The sequence below is a fragment of the Hippocampus bargibanti genome, linkage group LG05 (assembly GCF_051943395.1).
Source record: "Hippocampus bargibanti isolate YZ-2025 linkage group LG05, ASM5194339v1, whole genome shotgun sequence".
Taxonomy (NCBI): Eukaryota; Metazoa; Chordata; class Actinopteri; order Syngnathiformes; family Syngnathidae; genus Hippocampus; species Hippocampus bargibanti.
Window position 1 is genome coordinate 22,780,634 of NC_142738.1, and position 15,923 is coordinate 22,796,556.

Genomic DNA, 15,923 nt, shown 5'->3' on the forward strand with positions numbered 1-15,923 from the left:
TGCCTACGAATGCACTTGAAAATAATCACGGATCAATTGGGCATAGAGTGAAACCCCCTTATTTGCTATTGTTCATTATATGGTTACAGATTTGCTTGCGTAGTTTGTTTCCTTCCGCTAGACTGCACAGGTGTCAAAGTAAAGGTGTCAAGTCAAATCTGGCCTGCCACATCATTTTAGTTGGCGCGCGAAAGCAAATCTAGCATGTCGATTTCCACGATGATTGCAAAAATCCCAAACAAAATTTCAAATGGTCCCAGGTAAATCACAATAAGTCATTATTCTTGACTTCCGATTTGAAAACCAGTTATTCATTATTTTTTTTGTTCGTTTTAAATGTCATATTTGAAGGAGATGAAACATTCTAATGGTTTCGCCAAAATTCCTCACGGAAACTGTCACTACAATGTAACGCGCGGCAAAAAATGACTGACACCCCTGCGCGAGAGTGTCCTGGATTGAGTACACTTTGAGCAATGACAGCAAAGCTGGAGCCCTCGTTTGGCTTTGGCTGCCGGGACAGCAGGCCCACTCTGTTTGGACAGTGTCATAGAAATAGAAGACTGTATAGCCAACAGGAATGCCCTGCGTCACAAGCGCCCTTACCCTCCAATTTCGGTCTCCGAATCAGCACAGGCAATATAAACCTTGATTATTTGATTCATAGAAAACATGGATTTAAAAGCAATACAGAACATGACAAGGAGGAATATGCACATGGTGAAAACGATGCATTGCCGTTCCAAAGAAAACAACAATAACATTGATGTAGTGTTTGTGATGGGTAAATGGACTGAGCGGAGGAAATCCTGTCAACAATGGTTGTACAAATATTGTGTGTGGGATCACACGGATGATGGAAAGACTCCCACAGATCCTGGGGCAGTGTGAAAGCCTCTTCATAGAAAGAATACACTGATTGTACACTTCAACCAAGGTCATTATGCATGTCAATTTCAACTATGTACATTTACACCTATTAACTATAGGCTGAAAATGAGTCACATCTTATAAAAATATACACATTTTCAAACAGTTTTAAAATCAGATCTTCTCGACCGTCAAGTGATGGGAAGTAAAGACTGTCATTTGGATCTTCCCGCATTTGGCAAATTATCATTTGAGTTGAAAGGCACCCAATATTGGCACAACGGACTTGCATTGCTGCCACAGCCATCCATACTGCCCCATGCTGTGTGACAATGAGCATGACCTATGCTGCTTGCTGAGCCCTACATGATACAGTGCTTAAATCTTGTTTGTGTGATGAATATGCCATGGAAACAGAAATCAGGAATGGGGCAAATACTTTTTCACAGCACTGTATTTGCAACATTGTGCATAGTTGCAGAAAAAATATCCACTTGAACAACTTCTTTGATTTACATACACAACTGTCTCCAATCAAAAATGTCTGAATTGTCTGGAGTGGATATGTTCATTCGGCGGCTCGGTAGTCGAGTGGTTAGCACACGGGCTTCACAGTGCAGAGGTCGCCGGTTCGCATCCCACCTTGGCCGTGTGGGTTTTCTCCGGGTCCTCCGGTTTCCTCCCACATTCCAAAAACATGCATGGCAGGCAGATTGAACACTCTAGAGTCGGTCCTCGAGGGCCGCTGTCCTGCCTGTTTTCCAGCTCTCAGGTGTGTTTCTCCAGCAACAGACCTGATTCAAATGATCAGCTCATCAGCCAGCTCTGAAGCAGCATCAAAATGGTCCTGATGATTTGAATCAGGTGCGTTGCTCCTGGGAGAGCTGGAAAACAGGCAGGACGGCGTCCCTCGGGGACCGACTTTGGACACCCCTGCTCTGAATTGTCACTCGGTGTGAGTGTGAGAGTGACTGTTGTACGTCTTTGTGTGCCCTGCGATTGGCTGGCAACCAATTCAGGGTGTCCCCCACCCCGTGTCCGAAGACAGCTGGGATAGGCTCCAGCACCCACCGCGACCCCACTGAGGAATAAGCGGTACGGAAAATGGATGGATATGTTCATTCGTTTTACAATAGGAAAATGTGTCAACTTTTCACACAGTCTTTGTTTCGATACAAATGCCTTGTTGTTCAAAGTGGAGAGCATGAGACTTTTATTAGCTGTTAGTAGCTCCATGTTGTGATGTGTTGTTCGGTTCTTTTATTTTTTTGCTCGTGCGTCATGTGTTCTCAATTTAGAATTGTGTTGCTTCTATCTTGGACTTAAGTTAGCCAAATATATTTGCAACATCCCTCCAATGCAAAGCAGGGAGATTCAACTACAATAGTACTGTGATGTATAGACTATGGAGTGAACCCGATTTTGAGCTCCTCATACATTTCAAAAGGGAAAAAAAACTAAATATTTTGTGCACATATAAGCCACACTTGTCGATAAGCCGCATTGTAACTTCAGATATTAACAAAGACAGACACAAGCTAGAAAAATCTTTCTATTGGCCGCTACATTTAAAGGACAACCGACGTCTCAGGACAAGTTGTGTCCATGATTTGTAAAATGGCTTCAAATGACTTTTACGGAGCGTATTTTAATAAGATTCCACCGCATATAGCTATATTTTACGTTTTAAGAACGAAAGGACCGCCCCCTGACCGAAAAAAAAAAACCCACATTGTAGCAGTCCTTCCATCACGTCAATGTATTTTGCTGTACATGTTTGGTCTGAGAATCGTGTTGCACCCAAAAGCCACCAGAAGAGGGCATCCAAGCTCCATATAAGGAATTTATCAACCTGTGGAAGCGGAGGTGGCCACTGGAGGTCGCCATTTTGTGCCTCTTTTTTTGGGTGAGATTTTCCCCCAATGTTGCCTCAAAATGGCACATATAATTCTTTAATCGGTTGCAAACATGTATCCTTTCCTCTTCAGAACTATTTGAATCATATTCATAAGTGGATGTGTAACAAGAAAGCATATTCTCCGAATCTGAAGCCATTGTTTTGATTCACAAGCAATGCAAGACGTCTTGGCGTGACGTCACAAACTGGGGGTGGGACTTTCTGAAAATGCCCAATTCCCAGCTCAATTTTTTGCAGATTTTGGACACTTTAAGTCATTTTTATTGGTGTTTTGCATTTGACTAAAAATATCATACTGCGTGTTTTGGGTATTTTAGATGCTATAAAACGTTTTTCTGATGTCAGTTAACAAACAAAAAAGTGACGTTGGTTGTCCTTTAATAAGATGCAGTGTTGGAAGCGTGTGACTAGTTGCGGCTTGTAGTCCATGAATTAAGGTAACACGTCTGATATTGTAGCCGTGGGAGAACAAGTTTGAAATTGGTACTTTACCTTTCACATAAATGTATTTTGCACTTGTCCACATTTGTGTTGGGTTTCTGCATTTGCCCTGGATCATAGATGAGGTGTCATGATTTCTCGTTCGCAGCTCGGCACACGTGAACCATTGCTGCTGGATTTTGAGTTCAATCAAGGCTGCTTACTAATTGCTGATGTATTTGAAATTCAATAAAGGCTGCTCACGAAGGTAAGCAGTACGGAAAAATGGATGGATGGATGGGCTAAGGGATATTTCACTTTAAACAAGACAATGAAACTGAGACGACAAAATATAATTTATGTTAGAACGAAAATATATCGATGTTGGCTTGAGGCAAGAAACCACTTTTCCCCCCTGTTGAACAGACAACGGGTTAACTATATTTGAACATAATTTAGATCAGTCAGATTTAATAATAAAAAAATCTGCTCTCTTGCGCGTTTGTGACTCAAATCTTTTTCAACACATGATTTTCCATTTGTGCATTCTGATCAGAACACACACACACACACACACACAAAAATGGCAAATGTGCATGCAGCGCGTGAAGTACAGTAAAGTCTCGTTATATCGATATCGGATATATCGATAGTCCCGGTTATATCAATACTATTTCTATGCACGCACGGAGAAAATTACATGCAAACAGGGTCGGATATATCGATAGTCCCGGTTATATCGATATTTTTTCGGACTCCCTTGAATATCGATATAACGAGACTTTACTGTATTAGGCGTACAGGGTAGAATGGAAGAAATTTAACTGGTTTTCTCAAAACCAGTCATAATAATAATTGTTATTATTATCCAGTCACTCGATTGTTTTATGCAACCAAAACACGGTCCGGCCGGATATCACAGTCATGCCCAACTTGGGATTTAATCAAATAAGCACCACACCGCCTACTGATGTAGATCTGAACAGAACAGCTGTTCGGTGCACTTGGGGCAAATGTAAACATCTGCTGGTATAGGCTGACCAGTATGTTTGCCACAGGAAATAATCCCAATTGGCCTCAATGAAATTATTCTCCTTGACATATACTCTGTATTCTAATTAAAACACACATACACATTTGCGGTTAATGAAATGACACGGTGGACTGACATGTTGTAAAGACACAATGAAATGAGCCCCCGACATATATTAACAGTTAATCAACAGTCTTTTTATTTGCAGGGAACAGCATCTCATTTCAAACTGATTGTGATATGTTCATATGGGGATTTGGGATGAATGTAACAAGTGGGTGTAATAAATATTTCAAATTTAAATTATTGACATTTAAATTATGATACAATTTAAATTTAATTTAGGGATTTCAACAGTACAGATACATTGGAACTCACAGCCTTAAGTATTCTGTACGAACAGGTATACACAAACCTGTGTGGTGTGATGAAGCACTACTTAAATTAGCGGTTAGAAATATTCCACAATAACTAACAGAAGCTCAATTTGGGGCAAAGCCTGTTAACTGCAAATGACCATAAAAGAGACCCAGCAACTTCTCGACTAACACTTTCTAGAAGAGTAATGAGGCAGAGGGCAGGCTTTGTCACATAAGTGTACCTTTGCTTTGTTCACATAATTAGCGGTCTGCATATTTCAGGCTAAAGCCATGCGCTGAGGTTCCGCTAGGTTGGCGCGAAATCTTTCAAGAAATCGCGAGGCAAGTTCATCATCAACAAGCCGCCCGTCACTTGACAAGGTGATGGTCATCAGCTGTTGGGTACGCAGGGTCTGGTTAATCTCACACAGACTTAATTCGGACCGGGAAGTCCCAACGGCGAGGATGCAAGCCTGCGGAGGGTTGATCACAGCGCTGAAGCCACTGATGCCAAACATCCCCAGGTTGGAAATACTGAGCGAAGCATAGAAGATGGAGAAATGCATATTGATTGTGAATGTAAAACAAATAAATAAAATGAAAAAAAAAAACACAAGAACGAATAATTCCATGTCAGAGAATGCATTGGTCACAAAATAACAGGAAAACATCCGTTTCTTATTGAGTTGAAAAACAAAGAATGACAACAGGCTTTGATGTGAAATTAAGATGAAAATATATTATACAGTGATACCTTGGTTTATGAACTTAATTTGTTCCCAAACAGAGTGTGTAAGGCGAAAAGTGTGTATCCCAAAAATTAATTTCCCATAGGAAATAATTAAAATGAGAGTAATCCGTTCCCAGGTCCCCATAAAACATCATTTCATAAGTTTCTAAGGCTTAAAACTACACAACATATACCTTATTTATGTATAATAAATGTGCTATGGTATTATAATTAAAGAAATAAACTGTACTGTATAATAAAGTGGTTTTATTTACCTTTGTGATGATCGTTGATGGCTTGATGGAATGGAGTGGCCGGTTTCCTCAGCATTAAACACTTGATGAGGATCGTAACCTTCTTCTTTCACCATCTTGATGAATGATCCCTTGTCGGTGCTTTCTCTGTGATAATTTTACCTTATTCTTCATCAATTGTGTTCTGTTTAGCTGGGTTAATAGCTTTTTGCATCAAGTGTACAGATGGCTTGTGCGGGTTATTTGTGGAGCCTGATTGATGGGAATTATAACCTTGTAGTCTCCACTCTGCCTTTGAACAATGAAAGTTGAATCAAGTCAAAATTTCACTGTTTTCTATCCATTTTGTCACGATCTCTCTGTCATCTGCCAGTCTCTTTAATGTTTAAACCACTTCCCCTCACTGCTGCGATCTTGACCAATGACGCGGCTTTAACCGAAAACTGGGGGCGGGGAATAGAGGAGAAAAAAATGTCAGCGGTCTCTTTTTTGGAGAATGGCTTCATTCTATCTCTGTCTGTAACACCCCCCCTCCCCTCCCCACTGCCGTGTTCTTGACCAATCATGTGCCTTTAACCAACGACTGGGGGCGGGGAATAGAGGACCAAAACAAGCCGGCTGCCATTTTCTTGTTGGGAGAACGGGCTCGTTCACCAACGACACAAATTAGAAGGAAAACTCATTGTGGCAGCTCCGTGTGTATCCCAAAAAATAGTTCGTATGCCAAGGTAAAATTTACATAAATTTAATGTTCGTATACCGAAAGGTTCGTAAGCCAAGGGGTTCGTAAACCGAGATATCACTTTATCAATTGTCTACACAAATACAAGAAGGAAAAGAAACGTCCTGTAGACAACAATGATGTATAATGGAGGTTGTTCTTTTTATTTATTTTTTTTAAGAGACAAATTCAATTCAATGATGTCGGGACATTGCGTGAAACATAAAAACACAAAACAATGATTGGCAAATCACATTCAACCAATAGTTTATTGAATGCATGAGATTTAATATTAAAACAAATAAACTTTGTTTTTGGGCACATGGTCTTTGACTTTCAATGGACTCCAGATGGAACAGGATCATGTTTACCACTGTGCTACACCACATTGCCTTTTAACAATGTTCAGAAGACATTTTGAGACTGAGGATAATAACTGCTGAACTCTGTAGGTGGAATTCTTGAGACTATTTTAGCTGAGCTCAGCCCTGAGCAGCCAGCGTGTTTTCAGGTGTTTGTGATAAACGGATTCCTTGCAATTGTACATTGCACGTTGTCCTGAAACTGTTGGCCTATTTTCCCAAATACTTGTTAACAGAGGTGAACCACATCCCATTTTTGCTTGTGAAAGACTGAGTAACTCAGGGAAACTCCCTTTTCCTACCCTATCATAGCACCCACCTCTTTCCGGTTAGCCTGTTCACCAGTGGGATGTTCCAAATGGCTGTATATTGAGCATTCCTTAACCTTCGCAGTCTTTTTAACCACCTGTCTTGGCTTTTTTGATCGTTTGCTGAAACCAATACAGTTTGTTTGGTAATTAAAGGACAACAGACACCTCCCGACATAGTTGTGTCCATAATTTGTAAAATCACTTCAAATGACTTCGACTGACCGCATTTTACAAAGATTCCACTGCATATAACTATATTTTTATTTTTTGAAATTTGCGCTGAATATTAATAATAAGGGGTCTTGTTTTTGAGTTGATAAAGTGGCCGGAAGTGACGTATCTTTAGGAACCCCCTGAGGCACTCAGGTTTGCTGTGTTTGTGGATTGAGCGAGAAAGCGTTACACAGGAGATTTCGAGTGCATTTTGGGTACTTTGTTTAGTCTGAAAACACTGTGTTGAGCGTGAAATTAGAAGGAAAACTACAAAAATAACGTGAATCTTTGTGTGGCAGCCAATTTGCGCACAAATTCCCAGCAGACAAACCAGCCATTTGGGCGGAATGGGAAGACCAGTGCAACGAACCAGAGCAGCGTGGAAGGCCATAAAGCATTCATTTGTTTGTAGTGCTCATTTTGAAGAAGATTGTTTTGAAATACAGGAATCCAATATGAGGAATCCATGCTAACGTTAGCATCAATATACTTCTGCGAGAGACAGCAGAAAGCAAGTGTGGAAGCTTATGAGCCGTGTGCAGTCTAGCTAGCATTAACTTTTCGTATGGACCCGGCAAGTTGACCTTCATTCCAATCGTTTTGGCTGGACTTTTACCAATCATGAAGAACGGACAATCATTCATGTTAAAGGTGAGTACTATCACAAAGTAATTATAAACAATACATTCTGAAATTTTGTTGAAAAGTGGCCGCACGTGCCTGCGTGTTTCTCACTGAAAAACGTTTCCAAATATTTTACTTTTATGGCTCTCCTAGTCAAAAGGTTTCCCGACCCCTGATCTAGACATTGTTAGATGCATGTCCTATTCAATAAAATCGCGATTCGAGGCCCATGATTAAATTCTCGATTTTATGTGAATTGCGATTCACTCCAATTTTGTTATTATGAACTCCATCGAATAGAAGGCCATTCATATGTAAGTTTGCAACTTTTCATCTTGAAAGCACAACCGTTAAAATATATACATTGATGTTGACATCTTGTAGCTTATTATTTGTTATTCTTGTCCTAATATGCCACATATCACCGAAGTTGATGTTATATTCCTAATTCACTGAGCTTCATTTATGCTTGTCATTTCGCTTTGTCGCTTGCATACGGCTCGAATTGATACGGAAGGACTTCTTTAATCGATCGCAAACCATGTATGCTTTTCTCTTCAGTACTATTTAAATCATATTCATAAGTGGATGAGGAACAAGAAACCATCTTCTACGAATCTGAACTCTCTGAAGCCATTGTTTTGATTCTGGAGCAAGGCAGTTTGTGGGCCAGGATCGCCGGATTTGCCCAGAAGGTTCCCAATGTGACGTCACGAATATGGCAGCAGGACTTTCTGAATCTCTCCAGTTTTTAGCTCATTAGTGGCAGTTTTGGGCAATTTTAAGTAATTTTTATTGGAGTTTTGTGTTTGACCGACGTGTTTTGAGTATTTTAGATGCTGTAAACCGTTTTCTGATGTCAGTTAGGCACCAAAAAAGTGGTGTCTTTTGTCCTTTAAACATCTTGTCTCTTTAGTCAGTGTATTCGATTAAATATCGGTTGAACATGACTTGCAAACCACTGCATTCCGCTTGTATTTCTGTTTACCAGTGCCCCAAATTCATTGGTATTGACTTTGGGCAAAGTTCATGCACATAGTGAATGGTGTTTTCCCCATATATGTGCTGTTTTTGTCTGCAGCTGGACGGATGCATGGATTGAGGAGCCCGCAATGAGAAGAAAGGACCGATGTGGATGTGGAACTGGTGGCTTGGAATTGAAGCAGATTTACGTGGGACAGGTCTCTTTTCGTCAATGTATGCTACAGGTTCGTGTTTTCTTTCAACATTTAGCTTGTAGGACGTCATTGTACATTTGCACAATGACGTCCCTAATCCACAGGGGAAAATGACATTTTGATCCTCTCCTCTGTCATCTAGAACTGCTTCATGCAAGAAAGAGGGTGCACAAAGTGCTTAAGATTGAATTACTGTGTGTTCCTTTTGTGTTGTGTCACTTTTTTTTTCACTGTTTTTTTGTACTTTTGACTTCAAGATGGCGCCGCAAGAGTGGCTGCTTTTCCAGCAGCTCCTGTATTTTGTTTTTCTACTTATTTCTTTCCTTTCCTCTTACTTTCATAACTTTGATGCTGTGAAATGTAAAGTTCTCCACTGCGAGAAAGTCCAACCCAATCGAATAACTTTGATACATGTTAACATAAATTGGACAAGCTATTTATTAATGTGGGTGTTTTGGCAAGGCCACAAGTTGACAGAGATGAATGCAGCTGTACAGATTCTGCAACAATTGATGCAGAAAAAAATCTGAGGTAGACCACCTCCTCGAGGGTACTGCAATGGAGATTTCTGTACTGAAAAACCAGCACCGCGTTTCAATAACGTACTTTGTTGAAGGCGCCTTTCTGCAACGCTTTATCTTTTTAAACGGACCCTTAAATTATTTGAACATTGCATAGCATCACATTGTGTGAAATAATTCCCAATCGGTATCCATTGCCCCATCTGCTTTTGGATGTTGATCATGTGATGTTTGCAGGTTGAGCCTTGACTAATTGTTATTTGAGCACTGAGCCACTCTTTTGTAATTTTTAGTAGAAAGAAACTGTCAGAATTGCCGCCCCCTATGTTTGACAAAAACTGATCGATTTTTGCAGCTTTATTCATTTTCCACAAACACAATATTAATTTGAACAACTTATCTTGACGAGTGGGGCTACGCAGAACTTAGTGTTGTGAATATTTGTTTTGGGATTGTACTTCAAGTAGTGTACTGTGTATTTGCCCACAGAATAATATGCAAGCATATATGAATAACATGGCTGGCGCCATGAGCTGGCAGTCATCTTGAAGAGTGACACTTTTTTTTTGTTGCCCTTGTCATTTGCATTGTCATATGGTGTTCATTTTCCTTTCTGCGAGGACCTGCTGTGGAATGTTTTCAGTGTTTTGGCTGTGGCATTTGAGAGAAGGGAAAAATACTGCGCTTGATGGTTGTGCCTTCTCGGTACAGCGCTCATATTGATGGGGTGGATGGGGGGGCGGGGGGTTATTTGAAGTACTATGATGTTACTATGATAGCAGTGCAGTTGGTACATGTAATTTTGATTCAAATTTGGCAAATGGCATAAAATATAAAAAAAAACCTTTGTATTAAATCTGCTCGGCAATTTGACGTGCAATGACGCTCAACCTCAAGAACTTAAAACATGGTCAGTGCAGAAAACACAGGACTAAATATGTAGAAAACATATTTGGTCGTGCCACGATGTTTTCTTTGCCTTTGTTTTACCTGAATGAGCCTCCCTGGTACTCTTCGGGTAACAGTTTTCCATCCCGCGCCTTTTGGGCCAATGCCTATGAAGCATACATTATTTGTCATTTTCACACTTTCTTTTAATTCAGTCAACTGATTATCCAATGGTGGTACACAAAGTGCTTCAAAAGGTATACACAATAACAAAACAACATTTTTCTGGGCAATAATAGTGAATAATAAATCAGTGAATAATAATAGTGAATAATAAATCAAAAAACAAAAGTTGAAATACGTCTGTGTAAGCTCTCAGTCGTACAGGAGTGGTCCATCGATGAAAAGGTTTCTTCAGCCGTCATCTGTACTTCTTTGAAGGTGTCGGACGTTTCGCTTATTATCCAAGAAACTTCGTCAGCAAACTAAAGTCTTACTGGTACTTTAGGCCCTACCTTGTATCTATACGCCATGTATCTATGGCCTGCCAAAAATACATAAAGAAGGGTTGCCCCTCAGATCCATTGTTTGTAGCATTGACTCCTCTACATACAATATAGCCAAATATTTAAAAAACTATCTTAGCTCCGTTGGTTGGTAACACAGAATATCACATACAGAACACCACAGAGTTTGTAGAGAGGATCAAAGACCTCATATTGGAACCTGAGGAAACATTGGCATGTTACGATGTGACTTCTCTCTTTACATCTGTCCCAACCCCAGCAGCAGTCTCAGTGGTGAGGACGAGACTGCTGGCGGACGTTTCTCTGCATGAAAGAACCAAACTTAAACCGGACCACATCTGCCAATTATTGGAAATCTGCCTTAATAATACGCATTTTCAATTTAGGGAGAAATTTTACAAACAAATTCATGGTTGTGCTATGGGCTCACCAGTTTCACCCATAGTGGCTAATCTGTACGTGGAAGAGATGGAGAAACAGGCCCTCACATCCTTCCCGTGGACACAACCTAGACACTGGTTTAGATATGTGGACGATACTTTTGTGATAATTAAAAAACAACAAATTCAATCCTTCACAGATCACCTCAACTCAGTAGACATCAACATTAAATTTACTCGTGAGGACATCAAAGAGAACCAACTAGCCTTTTGGATTGGATTGGATTTGCCTTTTTGGATTGTAAAGTAATTATAAAAGACGACAGAGAGCTAAACATTATCAGAACCCTCCAGCATAGGGCTAAACTATTACCAACAAGCGTTGAAGGTAGAGAAAAGGAGTCAAAACATATCAGGAGAGCACTCACAAACTGTGGGTACCCTAGGTGGTCATTTAACAAATGTCAGAAAGAAAGAATAGGGAATGAAACCAACAATTCTGAAGATACAAAAAGGAGAGGAGTAGCAATACCTTACATTGCAGGAGTTTCTGAAAAACTACAGAGTCCTCTGGCAACACAAAATAAACACTTTAAGGCAAAAATTAGTGCATCCAAAAGATAGGCTGCCAAATGAAAAACAAAGTAATGTAGTTTATTCAATACATTGTAAGAATGAAAATTGTAAAGAGCAGTACATTGGGGAGACTAAACAAATTCTTAAAAAAAGACTATCAACATCGCATACTAGTGGGCCTCAATCGGCAGTACATATGCAGCTAAAAGCTAGCACCCACTCATTTGACGACAATGAGGTTAAAATTTTAGCGAAAGAACATAGATGGTTTGAAAGGGGAGTAAAAGAAGTGATTTTCATAAAACAACTAAATCCTTTATTAAACCGGTTTGGTGGGGTGAGGTTCAATTTGGATCGTTTATACAATAGCCTGCTTAGGCAACATAGGATTAGTAATACTGATGAGGTGATACCGGTTGAAGTGGGGCAATCAGGCCAGTCCTTAGTCAAAACAATAGGAACAATCAATGGAGTTGCAGGGAGTAGTCCTCTGCTCCCCCCAAGCTGAGAGCAGGGACCTATCATAGCAGAGTCCGGCACCGCCATGTCTGGACAGTAGGGATATATATAGGGCCTAAACTACCAGTAAGACTTTAGTTTGCTGACGAAGTTTCTTGGATAAGAAGCGAAACGTCCGACACCTTCAAAGAAGTACAGATGACGACTGAAGAAACCTTTTCATCGATGGACCACTCCTGTACGACTGAGAGCTTACACAGATACAGCTATCAAGCTAAAGGCATGCAAGATGATCTAAAAACAAGTTTTATGACATGGTTCTAGACCACCAGTTGTTAAGTGTTATAGTGGATATGAAATCTAAAAAAAAATGAAAAATATTTTCCAAAATGTTTCTACACTCACTAGAGTATCGTTATATTTGCTTGAGGCAGCGTGTGCTCACTTTCCACTCAGTGAAGGTGTGAATATCAGCGCCAAGTTATTTGTCTATATGTGCGCTGCAACCGGTCACCAGTTCAGCTGAGTGGAGTGTATTTTCATTACCCGAGGACTGATTTTTCAGGGGTTCAGTTTCAATGGAAAGAAAATCAGAGAAAGGTATAAAACACCAAAACATGCTAAACAAATCTAAATGGACAAATGGAATTCCACTATCCAATGCAATGACACTGGTAGGAAAATCTCAAGAGAAGGGAATCTAGACATCTAACGCAATCATACAAATCCAGAGACAGAAGTAGATCATGTCCCAATGACTGGAAGTAACACCGCAGTGATTCAGATTTAGACTTTTACCTTTGCGTTTGTGGAAATCTCATGAACTCCTTTGTTTGCAGCATCTTTGATGATGGGTGTGATGAGGCCTTTGTCAGTAGCAACAGCAATTGAAATGTGAATAGAGTCAAGTGCTTGAGGTCCATTATCTGACCATGTCACGTTCACATCTGGTAGTTCCTATCATCACAAAGTCAATGGCAGTTAAATAGTCAGTCGACCCATTTCATCTTCATTTGACTGAAATTAAAATAATACAAAAGGAATGGGACTGGAAATGGACATCATTTTCACGGTGAACAAAGACTTAAGATAGAATGCAAGAGTTGTCCCAAAAGCGTTGAGGTGAGGAACGAGAAAAGGGCCATAGATTCGTATAAAAGTGGGTTCCTGTCATTGTAATCAGAACAGTATGTTCCGTAGCAAATCTCACAACAGTGCTATTTCTCTCACTCTCCCCACCAAGACGGATATTAAACATTAGAAATGGGCTGCGCGTATCTTGTGTTTTTTATTTCTTGATTGAACTGGAGAGGTGTTGGTGTGGTCAGTGAAAAATAACTCAGCTTTCCAAAATGTGATTAAGCACAGTTAATTCATGACTTAACAGAGGCACATCAATTTTCCACATACGGAAAGCAAGCCTTGAATAGAATAATGCGCCAATAGTCACCCCCCCCCCTTTTTTTTCTGGAACTGTAGCTCATTATCACATTTTTTTGTATTTATGACACATACTCTACCTGTGTCAACACACTTAAAGGACAACCGACGCCTCCGGACAATTTGTGTCCATAATTTGTAAAATCGCTTCAAATGACTTCTACTGAGAGTATTTTACAAAGATTACACCGCATATAGCTATATTTTACATTTTAAGACTCGCGCTGAATATTCCGGAAGTTTTGTTCTTGAGTTGGTGACGATTCCTGACGTCACGTCACGGAAGGAACGCCCCTGACCGAGAAACCGGTGTCGGTTGTCCTTTAACACACTTGAAATAAGACAAGTTTAAGACAGAATCACCGTTAAGTGAAATTAATGAAAAATGAATATCACTTACTTTAAGTGTGACGGCTGCAGCCTTGATGATGAAATCATTAACAGAAACTTTTATCTGGTCTGAAACGACAAAGAAAAAACAGACTGTGAGAGCCATATTAATGAGACACAATGATAGCCAGACAGCTGGCGAGGGGAACTGACTTAAGTGACAAACTCTCATGGTTCCATTCTGGCAAGCTGGTGTCCAAGAAAGTGACAAAAGGAGCCACTATCAAAAACACATGAGACACAAATACAAAACAAACTCTTGAATTAAACTAATATGATGAACATTCAAAACGGCTGAAGAGGATGAAACAAAAAAAAAAACTTGTTAAAAGTCATCATATGCTTGGAAAGAAATGACTTCATTCATTCATCAGGAAAAAAATAGATATACAATATAACCCAGTTTGTTAATGTTATTTTATATTTTTATGAGGTTACTGGCAGTCACTGTTTTTTGAGGACAGTGGAAACATTAATTCACAGTAATCTGGACTGGGTGTGCCAACATAATAACATGACTAAAATATACAATACGTAGTTGACAATTCTTTTTTCAAGACCCTTTTTAACTATTGGAGGTTTCAAATATAGTCAAATTTATTTCAATCTGTTTCACAACCACAGTTCATTTTTAGTCAATGGCAAAACATGAGAGTTCCAAATGAGAGTTCCAAAGAGTGTGACCAATTAGTTATGTAGCAGTGTTTTTTTTTTTAGTGCTGCTGACTGATCTCTTTATCCAATGAGCTCTCATGTGAAACTCTTGAAGTTCTCATCAAGGACACATTCAATAATGATGATATTGTCAACTCAAGCTAAACAAATGTTTACCATTGGCCAAGTCTTTACGAAGCTTCATTACTGCAGCCATGTCACAGTCAACAGAGGCATAAGCGTGGGGGATGGTGGTTTTGGACTGTGTTAGCCTTTGAGCGATCACGCGGCGGACATTGGAGGCTGGATACTCTGTGAAAGTACCCTGAAAAATAAAATTGTGGAAGTCAAGATACTGTGAATTATTGCACACATGGAACATACACTTTGCGAGAATCGATTGAGGAAATAAGGTGACAACAACAATGGTTTACAATCTCTCATCTCATCTCATTTTCCGTGCCGCTTATTCCTCATTAGGGTCGCGGGGGTTGCTGGAGCCTATCTCAGCTGTCTTCGGGCACGAGGCGGGGGACACCCTGAATTGGTTGCCAGCCAATCGCAGGGCACACAAAGACATACAACAGTCACTCTCACACTCACACCTAGGGACAATTTGGAGTGGTCAATCTGCCTGCCATGCATGTTTTTGGAGTGTGGGAGGAAACCGGAGGACGCGGATAAAACCCACGCGGGTCCGGGGAGAACATGCAAACTCCACACAGGGTGGCCGGACGGGGACGCGAACCGGTGACCTCTGCACTGTGAAGCCGGTGTGCTAACCACTCGGCTACTGGACCGCTGAATGAACATATCCACTCCAGACAATTCAGACATTTTTGATTGGAGACAGTTGTGTATGTAAATCAAAGAGGTTGGTGAAGTGGATATTTTTCTGCAACTATGCACAATGTTGCAAATACAGTGCTGGTCTAAAATCTAATGCTGACATAACCCAACAGTCATCAACTAAACCATAGACTAGGTGATTACAAAGTAATTTGAGGGGAATTTAAACCAAGTCAACTGTGTCTGACAACGGTAAAGATTTTGCAACACTAAACGTGTTAGCTAAAATGTTTGCAATGCACACAA

At 40.2% G+C, this 15,923-nt stretch overlaps 1 protein-coding gene across 1 annotated transcript in view; it reads right to left on the minus strand.

Annotated features, from left to right (window-relative positions):
- Positions 1-4,416: 4,416 nt before the first annotated feature.
- The window catches only part of pdhx (pyruvate dehydrogenase complex component X), a 33,052-nt gene continuing 21,545 nt past the window's right edge, over positions 4,417-15,923 (minus strand). The window contains exons 7-11 of the mRNA XM_088997333.1: positions 15,006-15,153; positions 14,185-14,243; positions 13,143-13,301; positions 10,505-10,569; positions 4,417-5,134 (exon numbers count right to left, since the gene is read on the minus strand). Of these exons, the coding sequence (XP_088853459.1) occupies positions 4,879-5,134; positions 10,505-10,569; positions 13,143-13,301; positions 14,185-14,243; positions 15,006-15,153 (687 nt within the window). The 3' untranslated portion in view covers positions 4,417-4,878. The remainder of the gene's footprint in view (positions 5,135-10,504; positions 10,570-13,142; positions 13,302-14,184; positions 14,244-15,005; positions 15,154-15,923) is intronic.